The sequence below is a fragment of the Equus quagga genome, chromosome 11 (genome assembly GCF_021613505.1).
Source record: "Equus quagga isolate Etosha38 chromosome 11, UCLA_HA_Equagga_1.0, whole genome shotgun sequence".
Taxonomy (NCBI): Eukaryota; Metazoa; Chordata; class Mammalia; order Perissodactyla; family Equidae; genus Equus; species Equus quagga.
The window spans coordinates 10,877,154-10,897,724 of record NC_060277.1 but is presented as its reverse complement, the minus strand read 5'-3'; the positions used below and the strand labels follow the sequence as shown (position 1 = coordinate 10,897,724).

The 20,571-nt window shown below is 38.2% G+C and overlaps 1 protein-coding gene across 1 annotated transcript; it reads left to right on the top strand.

The window, feature by feature from the left end:
- The first annotated feature begins 1,227 nt into the window (after nucleotides 1-1,227).
- HINT3 (histidine triad nucleotide binding protein 3) lies at nucleotides 1,228-20,497 on the top strand. Its single transcript, XM_046675089.1, has 6 exons — nucleotides 1,228-1,281; nucleotides 1,728-2,369; nucleotides 9,864-9,981; nucleotides 13,568-13,637; nucleotides 15,878-16,004; nucleotides 18,213-20,497. Exons 1-6 carry the CDS (start codon nucleotides 1,228-1,230, stop codon nucleotides 18,243-18,245), a joined length of 1,044 nt encoding a protein of 347 aa, XP_046531045.1. The 3' UTR covers nucleotides 18,246-20,497.
- The last annotated feature ends 74 nt before the right edge of the window (nucleotides 20,498-20,571 follow it).

Here is a 20,571-nt window from a genome sequence, read left to right as displayed (position 1 = left end):
ATAAGTTAATATTTGTCTATGATGTGAATTAGCAAATTCTTATTTGTGGTGTTCTTGTACAGTGTGCAACCTGAACACTCCTATGCAGCAACCTTATTTCTAATCACTCTTTCGTTCATCAGACAATTGTTAAGTGTCTACCTACATGCAAAGCACTGTACTAGGCACTATGAGAGATTCAAAGACACCCTTTTTTTTTTTTTAAATCAAGGAACATAATTTCTAGTAGGAAAAATAGGTACATAAATAGCATGTAATACAAAGGTGATAATTTCTACAAGAGAAGTATTGAAAAACTGCTGTGAATTCACAAAAGGAAGTGCTTATTTCAGTTTGGTTAATTAAAGATTAAGTTCATGAAGAAGGTAGCATTTGAGGAGTGGCTTGGAAGGTGAAATTTGGATGTGCAGAGATGGAAACAGGGAAATTTCAAACAGGGGAAACAGCGTGGATAAAAGCAGCGTGACGTGCAGGTGTACTGTATGCATAGAAATAGTGGATACTCAAGTTGGGCAAAGAAATGTAGTGGTTCTGAACCCGGCCTTGGGCTCTCCAGGGGCTATGAAGCTATTATAAGGGTCCCCCAAAATGTCTTGAACACATATACACAACTACTTAAAAAATATGTAAATCCTTTTAATTAAAACAACATAAATTCATTTAAAAATATTACTGAGTTAGGGGCTGGCCCCGTGGCCGAGTGGTTAAGTTCGCGCGCTGCGCTGCAGGCGGCCCAGTGTTTCGTTGGTTCGAATCCTGGGCGCGGACATGGCACTGCTCATCAAACAACGCTGAGGCGGCGTCCCACATGCCACAACTAGAAGGACCCACAACGAAGAATATACAACTATGTACCAGGGGGCTTTGGGGAGAAAAAGGAAAAAAATAAAATCTTTAAAAAAAAATATTACTGAGTTCATAAATAGGACTTTGTTATTATCTGTTTTCTAAATCAACAAACACCAACAGTACAAGTACTATAATAAGTCAGTCTAAGAAATTTTTCAGTGTGAAAAAGGAGTTGCGTTCAAAAAGGCTGAAAGTCTCTGGAGTTAGACAAACCTTTATCTGAACTCGGCCACTAATTAGTTGTGTGGTATTGGGCAAGTCTTTCTAAGTTTGTTTCTTCATCTCTGGTGGGGATTATAAAACCAACCTTGCTTATTTTGACGATTAGAGAAACACCTGGCACATTTTAAGTGTCCAGCAAATGCCAAGTATTACGAAATGAAAAGTCGAGGTCAAATCAGAGTCCACCCGGAATACCAAGCTAAGGAAGCGGTACTCTTTCTTGGGGCGCCATGGTTACTGAAGGGTTTTGAGTGACAGCAGAATCAAGGAGGGAAGCTATAGTTTGAAGGTTATTGCAGTGGTCGAGGTGAAGCATAATGAGGCACCGGCAGGGAATTTCTGGACTATTTCAGACTATAAACGCCGGGACTCCACATTGACCTGCGTGTGAGGAACGTGAGATAAAGGCCGCTATTCTGACCTAGCTGATGCTGTTAACAAGAAGAGTAAACAGTCACGTGAAGCCCAGTTTTGGACATTTTGAGCTTAAGCCTCTAAAATTATCGTGACTGAAAATGCAATCACAGAGCATCAAACATGATCTTTGTTGAAAAGGAAGCTCTGGAAATTTTGTTCATTCTCTTAAAACGTATGAATTAAAATTTTTTTTCTTAACGACAGCGTAATACACTCCTACCGCATACTAACATCACAAGCCTTGGGGAGACGACACCCACATCACCAGACTCCATTTGGTCTGGCCTTCGGGCGCGCCGGTGACGTCACCGCGACGCGGGGCGCGTACCCGCGTCTCGGCGGACGTCTTGCGTCATCACCAACGAGACGCAGGGGGCCGAGCTCTCCTGCAGCCGCAGCCGGCTTCCCCTCCCCGCCCCCCGCCTCCCCCGGGTAGCGTCCTCGTGCGCCCCCTCGTGGCCACTAGCTTCGAGGCTGCCGCCGGCTTTGGGGCCCAACCCCGCGTTGCCTTCCCTCCAGCGTCAGTTTGGATCTGCGCGTGCGCCCAACTCCCACCAGGGCCAGCGCCGGGCGGCGGGCGACGCCTCCAGGTACAGCCGAGGAGGTGCAGGAGGCCGGCGCAGGCCCCCTTGTCCCAGAGGCGCCGAGGCCCTCGGCCGCCAGGGGCAGGTGCGATGGCTGAACCGCAGGAGAGCAGCAGCGCCGAGTCGGACCCCGGCAGAGAGGCGGCGGCGGCGGCGGCGGCAGCGCTTCCCAGGTCTTTGTCGGAGACCGCGCAGGTCGTCGCAGCGTCGCCGGAGCCCGAGGAAGACGGCGGCAAGTGCGTGTTCTGCCAGATCGCGCGGCAGCAGGTGCCGGGCACCGAGCTCCTGGACTGCGAGGTGGGCGGCGGCGCGCGGCCGGCGAGCGTGGGGGTCGTGTCAGCCTCGGGAGCTTGGGAGGGACGCTTGCGGGTGTGGACCCAGGTGGGGGGGTCTTCTCAGTCCCGGGAGATCGGGAGGGACGTTCGCGGGTGTGGACCCTGTGGGGGTCGTGTCAGCCCCGGGAGCTCGGGAGGGACGTTCGCGGGTGTGGACCCTGTGGGGGTCATGTCAGACCCGGGAGCTCGGGAGGGAGGCCTCGCGGGTGGGGACCGGGGTGGGAGGATCCTGTGTGGATGGGGCCGGGTGTCCTGTTTAATGACAGACTTGCTTTCCCTGGGTCGGTAATGTCTCCCGCGTTCTTTGCTGTTCCATTGGGAGAAAACGTACTGATGAAGTCAGATACTTCGGTCTGTCTCTGCGGGTACAGAAGTATTTGGCAGAAAAGAGCATTTAGGGCTTCTGCTTTTATTAAACGGACCCCATCCCCCGCCTTTCTAGACTCTGCTTTTAAATTCTGCACACTGTAATATTGATATGGAGAAAACTAGCAGGAGATAGGTAATGGTAATTGTGAAAAGCTTGTTTGTTAGATTGACTGAAAGGCAGGGTGGCATGGGGTGGGGGAAATCCGAGGTCGAACTATTACTTAATAGCCTCTGATTTCCACTGCAGGGTACAGGTCCCAGAGGTGTTATCAGTTGGGATGTGTGCACATCTTGAGGGCACTAAGACTTTGCCTAGATATTTTAAAACAGAGATCTGGTACACACTTTCTTCTGCCGGTTCTACTTACCTTTAAAGAAACAACCTTTTGAGAGAATCAGCTCCAAAGATTCTGGCTTTTTGTAGTAATCATTTATTCATTTTGTAAAAGTAAGTTGAATTCCTTGTAAGCACCTAGACTTGCAGATTCAGTGGTGAACAAGATAAAGGATAGTCCCTGTCCAGATTTTATAATCTAAAGGGTGGAATGAATACAGATGGAGGAGGCAGCTGATTACAATGCCCTGTGCTGTGGTGAAATGGTTTTACCACCTATGGTATTTTGCAAGCCCGTGGGAGGAGCACCTAACTCAGATTTGAAGGGTTAGGGAAGGCTTTTCCGAGGAAGTGAGACATGAAGAAATAGGTAGTAGTTGACCAGGTGGGAGATTAATGTCCCAGGTAGAGAGAACCTCAGAGGTTTGGTTTGAGCCATAAGGAGAGCTAACAGAAATTCAGTCTAAGTGGAGCGTTGAGCTTGAGAGGATGGGAGGTGTGAAAGATGAGGCTGGAGAGGGGAACAAGGGGCCAGATTATTAAGGGTGCTGTAGTTCATGGTAAGGAGTTTTGTCTTTATCTGGAGAATGAAGGGAAGCTTCCTTCTTCCGAATGTTTTATCTTCTGTTTGCCAGTGTTCTCTCTGGAGAAGAGGAAATGTTTAACGCAGGGTTGGGAGGAAGGGGTTGAGGTGTTATACCAGGGGGTTTGATCTTTGGAAGATCCTTTGGGCCCCACTGAGGAGAATGATTTGGAGAGGACCAGTCTGGAGGCGTGGGGACTTGTTAGGAAGCGATTGCGGTCATCCAGCTGATAATGGCCTTAAGTAGGAATGTGGTAGTGGAGATGAAGAAAAGCGGATCAATTTAAGGGTATTTCGGAGGTGAAACAGGCTGGACTTATTGATGGAGATGGATCAGTGGTTTTCAAATGGAGACTTTTGGTTGTAACAACTGAAAGGGTGGGGAGGGCTACTGGCACCTAATGGGTAGAGGTCAAGGTTGCTAACATTATACAATGCACAGGAGAGCCCCCACCATGAAGAATTATCTGGCCCCCAAATATCAGTAGTCCCTGGGTTGAGAAACTCTGGTTTAGATGTAGGAGAATGAGGAAGGTCAAGGATGATTTGTAGATTTCTGCTAGGGTAAACCCATAGTGGTGGTACGATTTCCTTATAATTGGGAACAGAGGAGGAGAAGGTGGCCAGGAGGTGGCAGAGGGCAGGAGAGTGTTGGGCATCTAAGCAGAGATGTCCAGTAAAATGTTGGGTAGTCTGTCCTCTGGAGAGAACTATATCTCTAGCCCACATGATGGGAACTGCCAGTTTATGGATGGAAATTGAGGAGAGGGGAGTTGATGAGATCTCCTAGGAAGCACATGTAAAGTAAGCAGTGAAGGCGGGGCCTACACAGAACTCTAAAGAACACTAGCATCATAAGGGACAGGCAGAGGAAGAGGACCTGGAAAAGAGACAGAGAAGGAGCAGAGAAATAGAAGGAAAACTAGGAATGCTGAGAAAAGGGATATGTGAAGAAGAAAGGAAGTGGCAGCGGTGTCAGCCTTCCCTGATCTTCAGTCTGGGCTGGTGATCCTCCTGCATGCTTGCAAGAGGCCAAGTTAGACCAGAACTGGTTTTGTCCCTTAAGTGATAGTCATCGACTTCAAGGAGAACAATTGCGGTGCAGTGCTGAGTCAGAAGGCAGATTGTAGTTGACTGAGAAGGACCTGGGAGAACAAAAATTGAAGACAGCAAATATAGACAGCTTGTGAAGGAAGTTTGGTAGTCTTGGGGAGGAAGGAAAGGGAGTAGTAACTACAGAGGAGTTGGGGGTTAAGAGAAAGGTTTTAAAACGGTGAAGACTTTGGTGTGTTTGAGTCCTGATGGGAAGTTGTCAATGAAGAGAGATTTAAAATGGCTCATGCGGTAGAGCTTTGTACCTCAGAAAGAGGAAACTCACTTACTCGTTCGTTCTCAGTATTTGAAAGAGTGCCGTCTATACGCCAGGCACTGTCGGAGGCACTGGGATACAGCAGTGACAAAATGTGCAAATCCCTGCCCGCGTGGAGCTTACGGAAATGGACAATAAGCAATATAAGTAAAATACACAGTTTATCAGACAGTGAAAAAATGAAAGAGATGCAATTTTTAAATTTTAGTCAGGAAAAGCTTCACTAGGAAGGTGGCATGTGAGGGAAGGTTTGAAGGAGGTAAGGGAGCAAGTTACAGGGTCACTTAGAAGTAAAAATTTGAAGTAGCTCCTTGGAGGCTGGGAGAGAGGATCAGGGAAAACAGAAGGGTTGCTGGGTAGTGATGACGGTCAGTTGAGGTTGAGGACGTTCAGATTAACGTCTGCACAACTGCGTGGGTTTTTTTCACCCCTCCAGCAGTGGGGCAAAGATAAGAATATATGGCTAGAGAATGACTGATGTGATAGACTGTAAAAGCCATGCTGAAGAGGAGAAGGACGTGGAGGCAGGAAGCGGCTGATTCGGAGAAAGATTTTCGGTCAGTTATCTGTAAAGCGGGCCTCTGCTGAGCTGATCCAGAGTCAGAAGGGACCGATCTCTGCCTCTTCATTCACTCCTTATTTTACTAAACATAAAATTTGGTTAGTGAGAGGGCAAGTGAGCTGTTTAACTTCAGAGTTCAATATTTCTTAGATTCCTGGAAACGGCTTTAAAATTTTGCACACTCCAGTACTGATGTTGAAGAAAACTAATAGAAATAGATGCTAGTGGTTGTGGAAAGCTTTGTTTGTCTAAAAATAGTCATCAAGAGGGGTTGGGATGGTCCAACTTTCAATCACAGCTTTCTTCCTGGCCAAAGGTCAGGAGTTTTTCTTTGTTAGGAATATCTCAGAGTAAACTGTGTGAAGAGCACAGGGCCATTTTTTTTTTTTTTTTTTTTTTTTTTGCTGAGGAAGATTCACCCTGAGCTAACATCTGTGGCCAGCCTTCCTCTTTTTGCTTGAGGAAGATTTGCCATGAAATAACATCTGTGCCAGTCTTCCTCTGTTTTGTGTGTGGGTTGCTGCTACAGCATGGCTGATGACAAGTGGGGTAGGTCTGTGCCTGGGATCTGAACCCTGGCCACTGAAGCGGAGCACACCAAACTTAACCACTAGGCCATGGGGCGCCAGCATAGGGCCATTTTTATAGAGGAAATTAGGCATGATCAATACTTTCATTAACTAATTTATCCCCTAAATAGGGGGCAGAGGATGAATATATACAATAGTCCATGTAATACAGAACCAGTCTCCTAGCTGAATTATGGACACTTGGGTTAATTTCAGTCTTTTATCATAAATCATGCTGCAAAGAATAGCCTCCAGTACTATGTTGAATAAGAGTGGGCATCCTTGTCTTGTTCCTGTTCTCAGGGGATGGCGCTCGGTTTTTGCCCATGGAGTATGATGTTGGCTGTGAGTTTGTCATATATGGCCTTTATTATGTTGAGGTAATTTCCTTCTATCCCCATTTTGTTCAGAGTTTTTATCATAAATGGCTGTTGGATCTTGTCAAATCTTTCTCTGCATCTATTGAGATGATTATGTGGTTTTTATTCCTCAATTTGTTGATGTGGTGTATCATGTTGATTGATCTGTGGATGTTGAACCAACCCTTTGTTCCTGGTATGAATCCCACTTGATTGTGATGTATGATCCTTTTGATGAATTGCTGAATTTGGGTTGCCAAAATTTTGTTGAGCATGTTTGCATCTATGTTCATCAGCTATATTGGCTTGTAGTTCTCGTTTTTTGTGCTGTCCTTGTCAGGCTTTGGTATCAGAGTGATGTTGGCCTTGTAGAATGTGTTAGGAAGTGTTCCATCCTCCCTAATGTTTTGGAATAGCTTGAAAAGGATAGGTATTAAATCTTCTCTGAAAGTTTGGTAGAATTCCCCAGGAAAGCTGTCTGGTCCCGGGGTTTTATTCTTTGGGATGCTTTTGATTGCTGTTTCAACCTCTTTCCTTGTGATTGGTCTGTTCAGATTGTCTGTTTCTTCTTGACTTAGTTTTGGGAGGTTGTAAGAGTCTAAGAATTTACCCATGTCCTCTAGTTTATCCATTTTGTTGGCATATAGTTTTTCATAGTATTCTGTTATAATCCATTGTATTCCTGTGGACTCTGTTGTTATTGCTCCCCTTTCATTTCTGGTTTTGTTTATTTGAGCTTTCTCTCTTTTTTTCTTTGTAAGTCTGGCTAGGGGTTTGTCAATTTTATTTATCTTCTCAAAGAACCAGCTCTTTGTTTCATTGGTCCTTTCTACTGCCTTTTTTGTTTCAATAGCATTTATTTCTGCTCTGATTTTTATTACTTCTCTCCTTCTGCTGACTTTGGGCTTCGTTTGTTCTTCTTTTTCTAATTCAGTTAGGTATAATTTGAGATTGCTTATTTGGGATTTTTCCTGTTTGTTAAGGTGTGCCTGTATTCAGATGACTTCTAATCAGGATGTATTCTATACCAAAAAGAATCACTGCTGGATTTTTAAAAGTTAATGTCATAATTGAGGGGAAATAAAAGCATATAAAGTTGTATTCTGAACCAATCTGGGTAGTACAGTTGTGGCAGTTCTGTTCTGCTAGATTTGACTCCCCAATACTGATTGTTTCTCAGAAGGAGGCATTAAAGAAATATTGGAAAACCTTAAACAATTAAAAACATTGTGGTCCTTGATCTTATCCTTTTCTAAAACATTCTATAGATGTCAGTATTTAAAGTTAATACTAGACAGAAAAACGATAATAAAATGGATTAAAATTGATATAATTGTCTTGTTATTTTAGGGTTAGCCTTTGGGGTTCCCCAAGTCATCAACCTTCTGGGATTTCTCTTTGTACATCTATATATATATTTTAAAAATATATATTTATATACACACACATGTGCACATACACACATATATATGTATGCATGTATACGTATGCACATACATGTATGTATGTATGTGTATACACACACACGAAACTGAATTGAACCTCTGTCCATGTATCACAGGAAACCCACCACTCTCCCCAGTTTATGAGAGGAGTTTATCCTGAGGCTGGGAGGAGTGTGCTGTATTCATTATCCTTAGACACCGCTTGTATTTTCTGTTTCTGTTGAATATTGTACCTTGGCCTCAAACCTTTGTCTTGCATTAACCAAAGAAAGTAACACAGGTTCTTTTCCTTTCATTTTCGTGATACCTTAATGCAAAGCAACAGTTGGTATAGATTTTTCCTGAAAGTTTGGGGGTGATGAAGGATTGTCCTATTCAAACACAGCATCAAATCCCTGTTTCTGTCAGCAGGTACCTCAACTCAGTTCTTATTTGTGTACTTTCCTCCCAGCTCCTGCTGCATCCAGTTGACCCTCACTGTGTTTACCACAAGATCTTTAAAGTAACAGTTTTTTCCCCCTCCCTATACTCATCATATAGGCAGGTTACACTTAATAGCTGGAAAAATAATCAAGATTTTTGTGTAGTTGCGCCTCCACATTTTAGCAGCTTCTAGGCTGAAGGTTTGTAAGTGATGACAGCAACAAAGTCAATATTTAAACAGTATTTTAATAAAGTGATATTGTGGGCATTATACAGAAGTCTTAAGGTAGGAAAGGGACATGTAATACCTTGTTTTTGCTGCTTCCATTTCAATCATGGCCTGCTGGGGGCTAAAGTAAACAAAAAGTCCCAGTCTCTGAAGCATGGTCTACTGGAGGTCGACTTGTCAGTCACCTGAAGCTTACATGAGCTGTACAGATACTGATACGGAGGTTCATGGTGCAGATGTGCAATGGCCAACACCATTATTCTCACTGAACCCAAGATTACTGGCATGGATATGAAGCCCTTGTTCAGATTGAATTTTGGTTCCTAGAATTGAGAACTAATGAGCAACAGTATGTTCTGGGGATTTTTCTGAGGGAAACTATACTTATTGGTACTGATTTTATTTAACTTTGACTAATTTTTTTATATAAGATATTGAATGAGGTTATTTAGGGAATGCAGATTTTTCTCTTGGAAAAGCTTGAAACTCAAATGTTAATAGGTTGAAAGATTCCCTTTTTTGTTTCCTTTTCTGTTTTCCTTACATTACTGTGTGGAGTATGTAAACCAGAAAATGCATGCCACACTTGTAATGGATTGAGCACATAGCTTTGTAGAACATACAGGAATTTGTTTCAGCATTTCAAAGTCTTTTTAATGCTGTAAAGTGGAAGTAAACATGAAGTATTTGTATATAATTGCTGTAAAAAATGTTTAAAAATGTAACTGTTGGATATGTAGATGCTAGATAATGTTCTTGTTATAATTGAGGAACATGCCACTTTGGAAAAAAATTAAGTGTAAAAAACAACTTATCAATCTTGCTATGATTCTATAGTCAAACCTTTGAAAGTACGTATTGAGTGAAAAAACCTTAGGGTAGAGATGGAGAAATACGTAATAAAATACAAAAAACTCTGGGATTGTTGGTAATGAAGTTGTAATGAACCATATTCATAATTGTTTTCCTGAAATTGACTTTATATAAGTCTTTTTATTCTCTGGAATAAATGAGCATCTCATGAAGGCAGCTAAAGCTTGTCTTTATGGACCTAATGCATAATCACAAAATTGCTCAATGGGGCTTAGTTGTAACATAAGTACCATTTCCCTATCAGACTGAGATTTAAGATGTTTAAGACATGCCAGAACAGCATTAGGAAATTCTTTTAAAAAAATTCACTGACTAACAAATGATATGTTTTTTTCCTTTAGAGTGAAGACCTAGTTTGCTTCAAAGATATCAAACCAGCAGCACTTCATCATTATCTTGTGGTGCCAAAGAAGCATATTGGAAACTGCAGAGAACTAAAGAAAGATCATGTAGAACTGGGTAAGACAATGGCGGTATTCTTCATGATTATATCATCTTGAATTGGCATCAGCAATGGCAGTGACGATTAAAGAGAAAAAGCCTAGCCAAGTATTACAAAAAGGGAGCATTATGACTTTTTGAAACTTTCATTGTGAAAAATTTCAAATATACACAAAAATAAAGAACACAGTATAATCTCCATGTATTCATCACCCACCTCAACATTTATTAACTTGTGGCCAATCTTTTTTCATATATTAACCTTCTCCTACAGTAGATTTGAAGCAAATCCAAGACATCATGTTATTTAATCTTTCAAATCTCTAAAAGATAATGCCTTTTATGCTTTTAGATGATGGCTTTTCTTGACTCTGAAAATGAAAGGTGCTATGAAAAATTACAAATAAGTTATGATATGGCACATGAACCCATACTGCCTGAGGGTGAGACCATATTGGTACCTGCCTTGTAGTTTCCTGTGTAGATGAACTAGCACCAAAGTTTAATTATGAGATTTTAGTGATGAACTTTTAGCCTTTGAAAAGGAGATTCTGAATCTTGTCTCTTATATGATTATCCTGTATTTTCCTACTCATGATTTCTGTGACTTGTCAACTATCATTTACTAAGACATTTCTAAGGTCACTTCAGATCTGCTTTGATAGCCATTGTCACCAGGGTCTGGGATTAGTTTGGTCAGTATTTTAAGGTAGCTAACAAGACGGATAAGTTGGGCTAGATTTTTTGAAGGTGAATAAGAAATCTCTTTGATGGAAAACCTTGAAGTATAGTTCATTAGGGTTTAGATTACTGAATTGCCAGTTTTTAAACTGTTCTTTTCTAGATATTATAAAGTTCCTTAGTCATCTGCAGTTCTATCAGTACATTTCACACTCATTCCAACAGACGGAGGCCAGTATACATGAAATAGTCAGTACCAGGCAACAGCCACCATAGCCTTAAGTATTTTTTTCATACTGCTTTTCTTAAGAAGGGAAAAATGTGTTCATGCTTGTTTTCCTCTTTTTTAGCATTTCTTCTTTCTTATTAAAAGTTTTTATAACTGTTGCAAGTTAAATGTTACTAATTTTGAAGCAGCATAGTGAGTACTTGGGATTTCATTATACTTTTCTTCCTGATTTTGTGTATATTTAAATATTTCCATAATAAAAGTTAAAAGTTCTTGAAATTAATATTTTTTTATAGTCCATAAAGTTTGGAAAATAATAAGCATATGGATGAGCTCAATAATACTATCAAGCACTGTGACTACAATTGACAGTAATTGAACTCCACTTAGCTATAGAATGCACATTTTGTTAAGAGTACTCATTTTCCAAGATATACTATATTCTGAGGAATAAAATAAGTCTCAATACATTTCAAGTGATCGAAATCTTATATGTTCTCTGATAACAATGGAGTTTGAAAAATAAAATCTAGAATAACACTAAAAATCTTTTAACAAATGCACTTTTAAATAACTTCTAAATAAAATGTCACAGAAGACAATATTTTGAATTGATTGGTAAGAAAAATACAACATATCAAAATTTTTAGACTGTAGCTAAAGCAGTGCGTAGAAGGAAATTTATAGCTTTAAATGCTTATATTAGAAAAGGAAGTTGAAAACCAATGACAAGGTTCCACTTGAGAATGCTAGAAAGAGGCAAGCAAATCAGACCAAAAGAAGTATATGGAGGGAAATAATAAAGAGTAGGTATCAGTGAAATAGAAAAGAGACAGTAGATTGGCTCCATGTATTTCGGATCTGATTTTAAATGAATGCATAATTATGATTGTCATGTCTTCTCAATGAATTGATTGTTTTTTGTTTTTGAGTGACTCAAAGATGGCTTTTTTTTTTTTTTGGAGGGAAAGAGTCTCCCTGAGCTAACCTCTGTTCCCAATCTTCCTCTTTTTTTTTCTCCCCAAAGCCCCAGTGCATGGTTGTATATCCTAGTGTAAGTCCTTCCAGCGCTATGTGAGCCACTGCCACAATGTGGAAACTGACAGATGGGTGCTGTGTTTCTGCATCTGGGACATGAACCCGGGCTACTGAAGCAGGAGTGCTCAACTTTAACCACTAGACCTTCAGGGCTGGCTTGAACTGATCTTTTTTTGTCATTATAAAATGTCCTTCTTTATTTCTGGAAAATACTTCTTGAATCTAGTTTGTATGATATTAATTTAGCTACTCCAAATTTCTTATTTATTGTTTGCATTGTGTATTTTTTCGGTCCTCTACTTTCAACCAAATTGAATATTTATATTTAAAGACTTGCAGATAGAAATATAGTTGGGTCTTGCTATTTTTTTTAAATGTAGTGTGAAAATCTCTGTCTTTTAATTGGAGTGTTTAGTCCATAAACATTTAACGTAACTATTGATGTAGTTGGATTTAGTTCTACCATCTTGCCATTTGTTTTCTGTTTGTCCCATTTGTTTTTTGTTGCCTTGTTTCTTGTTTCCTGCCTTCTTGTGGTTGATCAAATGTAGTTTTTAGTACCCCACTTTCTCTCTTGCCGTTTTAGCTGTTATTCGTTGCATTTGTCTTTAGTGTTTGCTCTAGAGAGATCCTGTAATTATCACAGCCTACAGTTCACATTGTATCAATTCATATAAAGTATGAGAAAGCTTGCAACACTATGTGTTAATGTTGTTATATATATTACATCTACAAACTTTATAATCCCCTGATACCGTTAAAGTTATTGCTTTAAACAGTCATATGTCTCTTAAAGAAATGAAAAAGAAAAAACAGTCTTTTATCTTTACCCACATGTTTGGGATCTTGGGAGTATTTTAAAAGAAAACAAGACAAAGTCTAGCTTCAAGTAACTTGAACTTTGTTTTTGATCGTATGGGATATGGTACTGGCCTTGTCATGGAAGTCTGGGAGCCTCCCTGCTCAGGCCTGACTTAGAGAGGTAAACATTAGCAATGATTTTATGTCTTGTTGTAACAATTGTCCTCTGTAGAGTCTCTCATTTCTTCCCCTTTCAAACACTTGATTTCACCATTCAGAAACAAAAGAGGTCTAAAGTTTGACGTTGTGCTTTGAAGATCCCAGGTTATCAAAATTTTTCTAATGGGGAAGCATATTCCCATCAGCAGGCCCTGAAGCACCGAGACAGTAAAGATACTAAGGCAGATTAGAGTTTGGAAGCCAAAACAAGTATACAAACATTTAGCTAGTCAAGGCTAGGCTGGCATGAAGGGATATCATATCCGTAATTTGGGCTCAAAGACAAATTCAAAGTTTTCCTGTCTTCTTAATTCAAACAAGTTTTTTTTTAATTACTTAGTCTCCTTATGATTAGAAGTAAACCTCAGTAGGATCATATGTCCTAAAGGATCACTTGATAATACCCTTCTACAGCTGTTCAAAGTCAGCCTCTGGGTGATATTTTGTGATAGGGTGAACCTTCAGTTCAGTTGTTGATAAGCAGACTTCTCAGTAACTTAGAGCTGTTGAATGTATCTTTAAATGTTTACCCATTTGATATAACTTTTGACTAGGACCCTAAAAGTTAAGATTAATAACAACTTAGTGAACTTAATGTCTCCTATATTGTAATGTAGTTTCTTTCCTATTTTATAGTTGAGAACATGGTAAATGCTGGAAAAACCGTTCTTGAAAGGAATAATTTCACTGACTTCAAAAATGTGAGGTATGTGTACTTCCAGATAGAAACCAATATATGCATTTAGTTTTTCTGAAATGTTGTTTCCTCCTGGAAAATGAAAGCAGAGATGGCAGAGTTCATGGTTTAAATGCAGTTTTTCTGAACATGAGCATACAGTTCATTAGTAGTATAAATTAAATAAACAAACCTCTTCCTCTCATGTCTCATTTTCTAATAATCACCAGTTATACATTATATTCAAGCAGTGGGTTACAAGTCTACTTATTTTTGTTCCATATGTGCATTCCTATAAAATAGTGTATGAATTGAATTTCCTTACAAACAATTTTATGTGATTTAAAAATGTATTATTACACTTGTAGTATGACATTAATTTGAATTCATTGCCTGCTGAACTGAATTCTAGTATTTGCCAAAGTTTGAGCAAAAGCACATCATGTTCAATTTGGCAACTGCTTTAATTAATCTTAATAGTTGTTTTTTCTTTTTAAAAGACTTCTGATTTTGCCTTGTGTGTCCAAAGCAGAGCCAAGGCAGCTGTAGTGTAGATTACTTCTAACACCTCTGAACTGGAATTCAGAGAGGTCTGAATTCTAATGCTATCCATACTACTTGCTGTGCACTGTACTTGTACTGACTGTGTTACTTCAGACTAGTCGTTTAACCTCTCAAGATAATACCTGCTCTGCCTACCTGTAGGCTCAAATGAGATTGTGTGTGAAAATTCTCTGAAAACTGTTAAGCACTATCCAAGGGGATAATGACAAGGAACAGATGGTATCTGAGACCCTTTGCCCAAAAGCAGCACATTCGCTTCCCAGTCGTAGGAGTGCTTATGAGGAGAATGAGCATTGGACTAGGAGTCAAGAGCCCTGAGCCTCAATCCTAGCTCTACCATTGCCTAACTTTGTGACCTTGAGAAGGCTCTTAAACTTTCTGGATCTTTGCTTCCCTGTTTTTAAAGTGAAAGGGTTGAGTGAACCCCTGAAGTGCTTCTAGCTTTTAGTTTACTAGATTCTGCATTATATGACTCCTGTTTCACAGAGGGAAAAACCTAGTCTCCTTTTCTAGGTAGCACTGGAAGCTTTTCCATATGTGTTGTGTATCTGACTCCACCTTGTCCGTCCTGTACTCCTGCAGTATAGCACTTCTCCCGTGCCTTCTTCCCATACTCCCGCTCACTTCTAGTAATTTTTCTCTTTTAATTGAGACTTAGTTCTAGTTAGAACAGGCAGATATTTCTAGGCTTGGATTATTGTTACAGGTGTGTCCTGCTCCACTCAGAATCAGTGGACTTAGGAAACTCTAAAATGATTTTTAAGAGGTTAAATCATATTAAAAAAATTTATTTTACTAGTCAAAGGAACTCTTTTATAAATGTAGAAAGCAAATAATTATGAATAATTATCATCTAACTTATTTTCAGTATTAAACAGGAAACTTAAGTGATGATAAATTTTTTTTAATGATGATGTAATTAATTTCACTACTGAAATATTTGTAAGGAAATGATTGACTACTTTATTAAAGGAGAAAGCATGCCATCTCCTGGCTATGTCTTAGAATAAAGAAACCCTTCTTCTACTTGAGTGTCCAGTAATTTTTTTTTTTTTAATTATTTGGCTTGATTAAGCCTTGTGTTTTTTTGCACAGGAAGAGTCACCCTAAGCTAACATCTGTTGCCAGTCTTTCTCCTGTTTTCCCCCTCAAAGCCCCAGTGTGTAGTTGTATATAGTTGTAAGTTCACCGGGATCTTCTATGTGAGTCACTGCCACAGCATGGCTGCTGACAGACAAGTGCTGTACTTTCATGCCTGGGAACTGAACCTGGGCCGCCAAAGTGGAGCATACCAAACTTTAACCACTAGGCCATCAGGGCTGGCTCCAGTAGTTTTTCTTTTTTTAAGATTCATTGCAGAGGCATATCTTAGGAGAATTAAAGCTTAATATGCTAAGGACTGAAGTGATAAGACATAATGCCAACTCAGAATTCCTACAAGTTACACTGAGGCATAATATGCGATTAAGGCCTTCCTTGATGAAGAGTTTATGTTACTGTGAACTTCAACGTGAAAAGAAGAGGAACTTTGTGAATATTCTGAAATGTATAAAGAGAAACAGTAAAAGAGATGTTTGAGTGGTAATCTGTCTACCTTAGGTAACCTGTTTTGTATATCTTTAATATTTATGTGTTTTAACCTGAAAAAATAGCTTTAAGCAACTGTGGAACTCATTTGTCAATTATCTCTTACTTTTCTGTCTTAGAATGGGTTTCCATGTGCCGCCATTCTGTTCCATTAACCACTTGCACCTTCATGTGATGGCACCAGCCGATCAGCTTAGCTTCTTATCAAAATTGGTTTATAGAGTGAATTCCTATTGGTTTATCACAGTAAGTATTATTGTCATAATAGCAGCATATAAAAATATTTATCCTTTTGTTGTAGTTTTCCTTTTCTTGGCAACAGTAGGCACTTAGAGCTCTCATAGACTTGATCATCTAACATACTGCTTGTACATATCCAAAATAATATTTTTAATCTGGGGATTTTCTAGGTCATCAGCTCTGCAGGAAGAGAAACTATGGCTAAGTCTCTCCATTGCAAGCAGAGGATAGGATATAGAAGAACCATGGCATTAATAATTCAGAATCCAGAGTCAGATCTGGATTCAAATTCTGGCTCTGTTAGTTACTTGAGGGACCATGTGCAAGTTACTTAAACTTTTTAAGGCCCCAGTTCTTTATTACCTGCATATAAGTAATAGTGCCTACCTCTAGGATTAAGAGGATTGATGAAATAATTTACATGAAAAGCACTTAGAACTATACTTTGCGTATAGTAAGTGTTGGTAAATGTTACCTGTTGGCTTTGTCATCATCACCAACGTCATTGTAGAAACTGAGGTTTTGTAATTTTTGGTAGTCAGTTTGAACTCCTTAGAAAAGGGCTGCAGTAGAAGCATTAACCACCAGAGCTGAGCCTGAAGCTTTAAGCCTAAAAAATTGCAGAATTCTGCTTTGCTAGGGCAAAAGTAGCATAGAATTCATCTGATTATAGGTTTGTGGCCTGACAGTCAAGCTTTAGTTATTAAGTGGCTCTGTCCTTCCAGGGCCACTTGACTAGTAATTTACCAGTCTCTTATTTCATGTGTCCTTGATGATAAGGTAACCTGTAGTTGCTATCTGAATGATCATCAAGTTACAAGTTAAATAATTATCATTAATTAATATATATTATTATAGTTACAGTACACAAATTAAAAAGCATATGATTTCTAGAAACTTCATATTTCAAACTTATTTCCTTCTCTTCCACTTGTTGTCCAGATGATTTTATTTAATTAAAAAATATATTTAAGATATATATATGTGTGTGTGTGTTTATTTGAAATAAACAAGTGGGACATCCTGCAGGACAGCTAGAAGGGTCTCTTTAAAAAATCAGTGTGATAAAAAAGGGATTTTTTTCTTACTTGTATTTCCAGTTTTCTACATGATCCATGCTTTTGTAATAAAAAAGTAATTAAAAATATATTTTTGTAATGTTTTAAACTGTATTTCCTTACATGAGTTTTCAGTTAGAAAAAAACTGAATGAACAAAGTTATAAGATCTGTTGAAGGTTCACCCTAGGAATCTGAACTCTTCTTAAATGTGGGACTTTGTCAGTATATATTATGAGACTTTGAAAAAAATCAAGATAAAGATACTAAAGTTTATTCCAAAATCTCTTATATAATGTTCCAGATACATAAGATGATTGAGAAAAGTATCTGAAATAATATAACTAGAAGACTTTAGTTTACTTTTTATTTATTTAATAGATTTTATTTTTTAGAGTAGTTTTAGGTTCACAGCAGAACTGAATGGAAAGTACACAGAGTTCCCATACACCTCTGCCCCCACATACTTAAAATCTCTGTCACTGTCAACATTCTCCAGCACAGTGATACATTTGTCACAATCCATGAAACTACACTGACACATCATTATCACCCAAAGTCCATAGTTCACATTAGGGTTCATTCTTACTATTGTACATTCTATTATAGGTTTGGACAAAAGTATAATGTCATATATCCACCATTATAGTATCATACAGAATAGTTTCATTGCCCTAAAAATCCTGTGTTCTGCCTTTTCAAATATCCCTCCCACTTAATCCCTGGTACCCACTGATCTTTTTAATGTCTCTACAGTTTTTCCTTTTCCAGCATATCATATAGTTGGAATCATACAGTATATAGCCTTTCAGATTGGCTTCTTTCACTTAGTAATATGCATGTAAGCTTCCTCCGTGTCTAGTGTACTTTTTAAAGCTATAGTATTACATTTATTTTCCTTCTCTTATTGAAACTTTTTAATGAATATGCAATATGGATAAAAATCTGCTTATTTATATACAATCTAGAATAATACCTTTACTACAGTTTATAAAACTGTTACATTGAGAGTTTATTTGCAAGATATTTTTAGGAACAAAATCCTTAGTATCTAGCTCTTCTGCTGTGGCTTATTATAATAGAAATGCCAGTAGAATTATTTCATACAGGTTATGATTACTAGAATAAAAAGTATGTTATATATTTTTTAATTACAGGCTGATTATTTGATTGAAAAATTAAGAACATGAAAATGTCAACAGTGGAAGATTTTCCTAATTTTGGCTCAACAGAAACTACTATTTTGGTCCCTTTGAAGTCTAATTATAGTTCTGAGGTTTCTTGGGTTTTATGAGAGGCTATCACTGGGTAGCCTTAAATCTTTTCTCAATGTCTATTTCTTGAGATCTGTAATATAGTTATGTGAATACTTTGTCATTGACTTCTTTGTTTTAATGGTTATTTGTCTAAGGTATAAGGTACTATAGATAAAATCCCTTTAAAACAAATTTTGTTAATCAGGAAGTGCTCTGAATTAAAAAAAAAGTACAAATATTTTCATTTCTCAGTAGTCAATTATAATCGTGATTTCTTTATGAATAATAAGCCAGTATAGAAAATACTTTGTTGGAGGTTTTATTACTGTGAAGGAGAAAAAGAAATACTACTTCTTGACAGTTCCATAATTTTACACATAAAATTTCAAAATAAAGAGTTCCGTACTACACAGTGATCTCTGATCTTGTTGATGGAAAGAATTGTGTATGTGTCACTTTTTACTGAGATTTCAGATGCTTTTCACTTCTTGAAGCCTTGCATCTTTGTAATAAATTGATCCTGAAAGCTATATAATATATATAAAATAAATTCTAACAGTGAATTTGCAATAACAATCAATTTGGCTATTCAGGAGAATTCACTGCAATGGAGTTTTATTTGTAAGAACATAAATAGGAAGAAACATAAAGTGGTTATATTAATGTATTAAAACTGGTGGAAACTGTTGCTTTATGGCTTGTTTATTGTACCAAAGGAAAATTAGAATTAAAAATTGGTTAGACCTAGCTTTTCTAATAAAAAGGTCCTGATTTGGAAGTAGAGATAGATAGACTTGGATGAGAAAATTTGTTTTAATAACACAATGCTAATATTATTGATAGATCATTTCATGAGACATATTTCTTTAGGAATTGTCTTTTGATGCTAATTTACACTAACAATAGTGAATGCAAATGATGAGTAGGTGGTGAAAGCTAATTGTATATTGTGCCAGTGTGTAATAGTACCACGTACATGAATATAAATGAACCTAAGGATTAAAGTATTGATGTTGGAAACAGGCTGAGATGACTGGTTTTCTTTCTTTTTGGGGGGGCATGATATTAAACATAATTTTAAGTAATGAAATACTTATTGCAATGTTTAGTTATAACATCTGGAATCACTATTGTTTAGTTTACTTGTTCATTTATTTATTCAGCAGACATTTACTGAGCATTTAGCATCTAACAGACACTGCCAGGATCAGGAAATACAGAAGTGAGAAAGGACAGCCTGCCTTCAATTGCTAATACAAGACGCAAACAAAACCGGTGAATACAGTTTAGTGTGTTAAGGGTTATAATGTCCAGAGAAGAGGCTGTGGAGAGGGAAACACTTGAGAGCAGGTGGCAGAAGAGCTGAGTATTCAAGACTCAGTGTTCAGCAGGTAGACAGTGGAAGATGGGGCAAGAAGAGACCCACATGTACTCTCCTCAAGTTCTGCTTCCATTAGTTTTTACTTAACAATAGAAATGAATGTCCAAATTCCATTTTATTCACTGAAAGTGGAGAGAGGGATTTGGAAGTAGGGGTTATGGGCTCTCAAAATTAGATTTACAAGTTTTTCAGCACTGCTTTGTTAAGTAGATCACTGAGCACCTCCACAGATCAGCAGGTACAAGTTTTTATAAATCAGTTCAAATATGACCAGCTTCAGAAAAGGAATTTTCAGCATGTGCAACATGTTGTACTATGTGAACTTGCAATGATGTGATTGACAATATTATGGTAATAACATGTAAGGTATTTAAGGAATTCTCAATTGCTTGATGGACTTCTTAAAAAATGTGATTAGCCAATTGATTTAATTAATATAGGTTTATCCCCTCTCATAGTAAGTTTTTCTTCTTGTTGGAAAATCGTTGGATCCTCACATTTTTAGTAGCAGTTCTTTTATATCTAAAGATTAATAATTAAACTACTACAATTGAAATTCACTCAGCCTTTTCAGTAGTTTAAGTATTTGGTAACTCTAGCTATCTATAACGTTAGTTCATCACAAAGCTAATTCATAGTCTGTCTTAAAAATGTTTAAAGTAGTATCGAGAGCATTATTTATGCATGTTGTGATACTATTTGTTTGTAATTGCAGAATTGTAAAATTATTAATAATGAGATATGTCAAACTATGCTTACTTAACTAAAAGAAAGCTAAATAAATATGGAAAAATACTGTGTCAAATTTTGCCTCTCCGGACTTTTTTTGTTTTTTTAAGACTATTTTTTTTTAGAGCAGTTTTAGGTTCACAGCAAAAT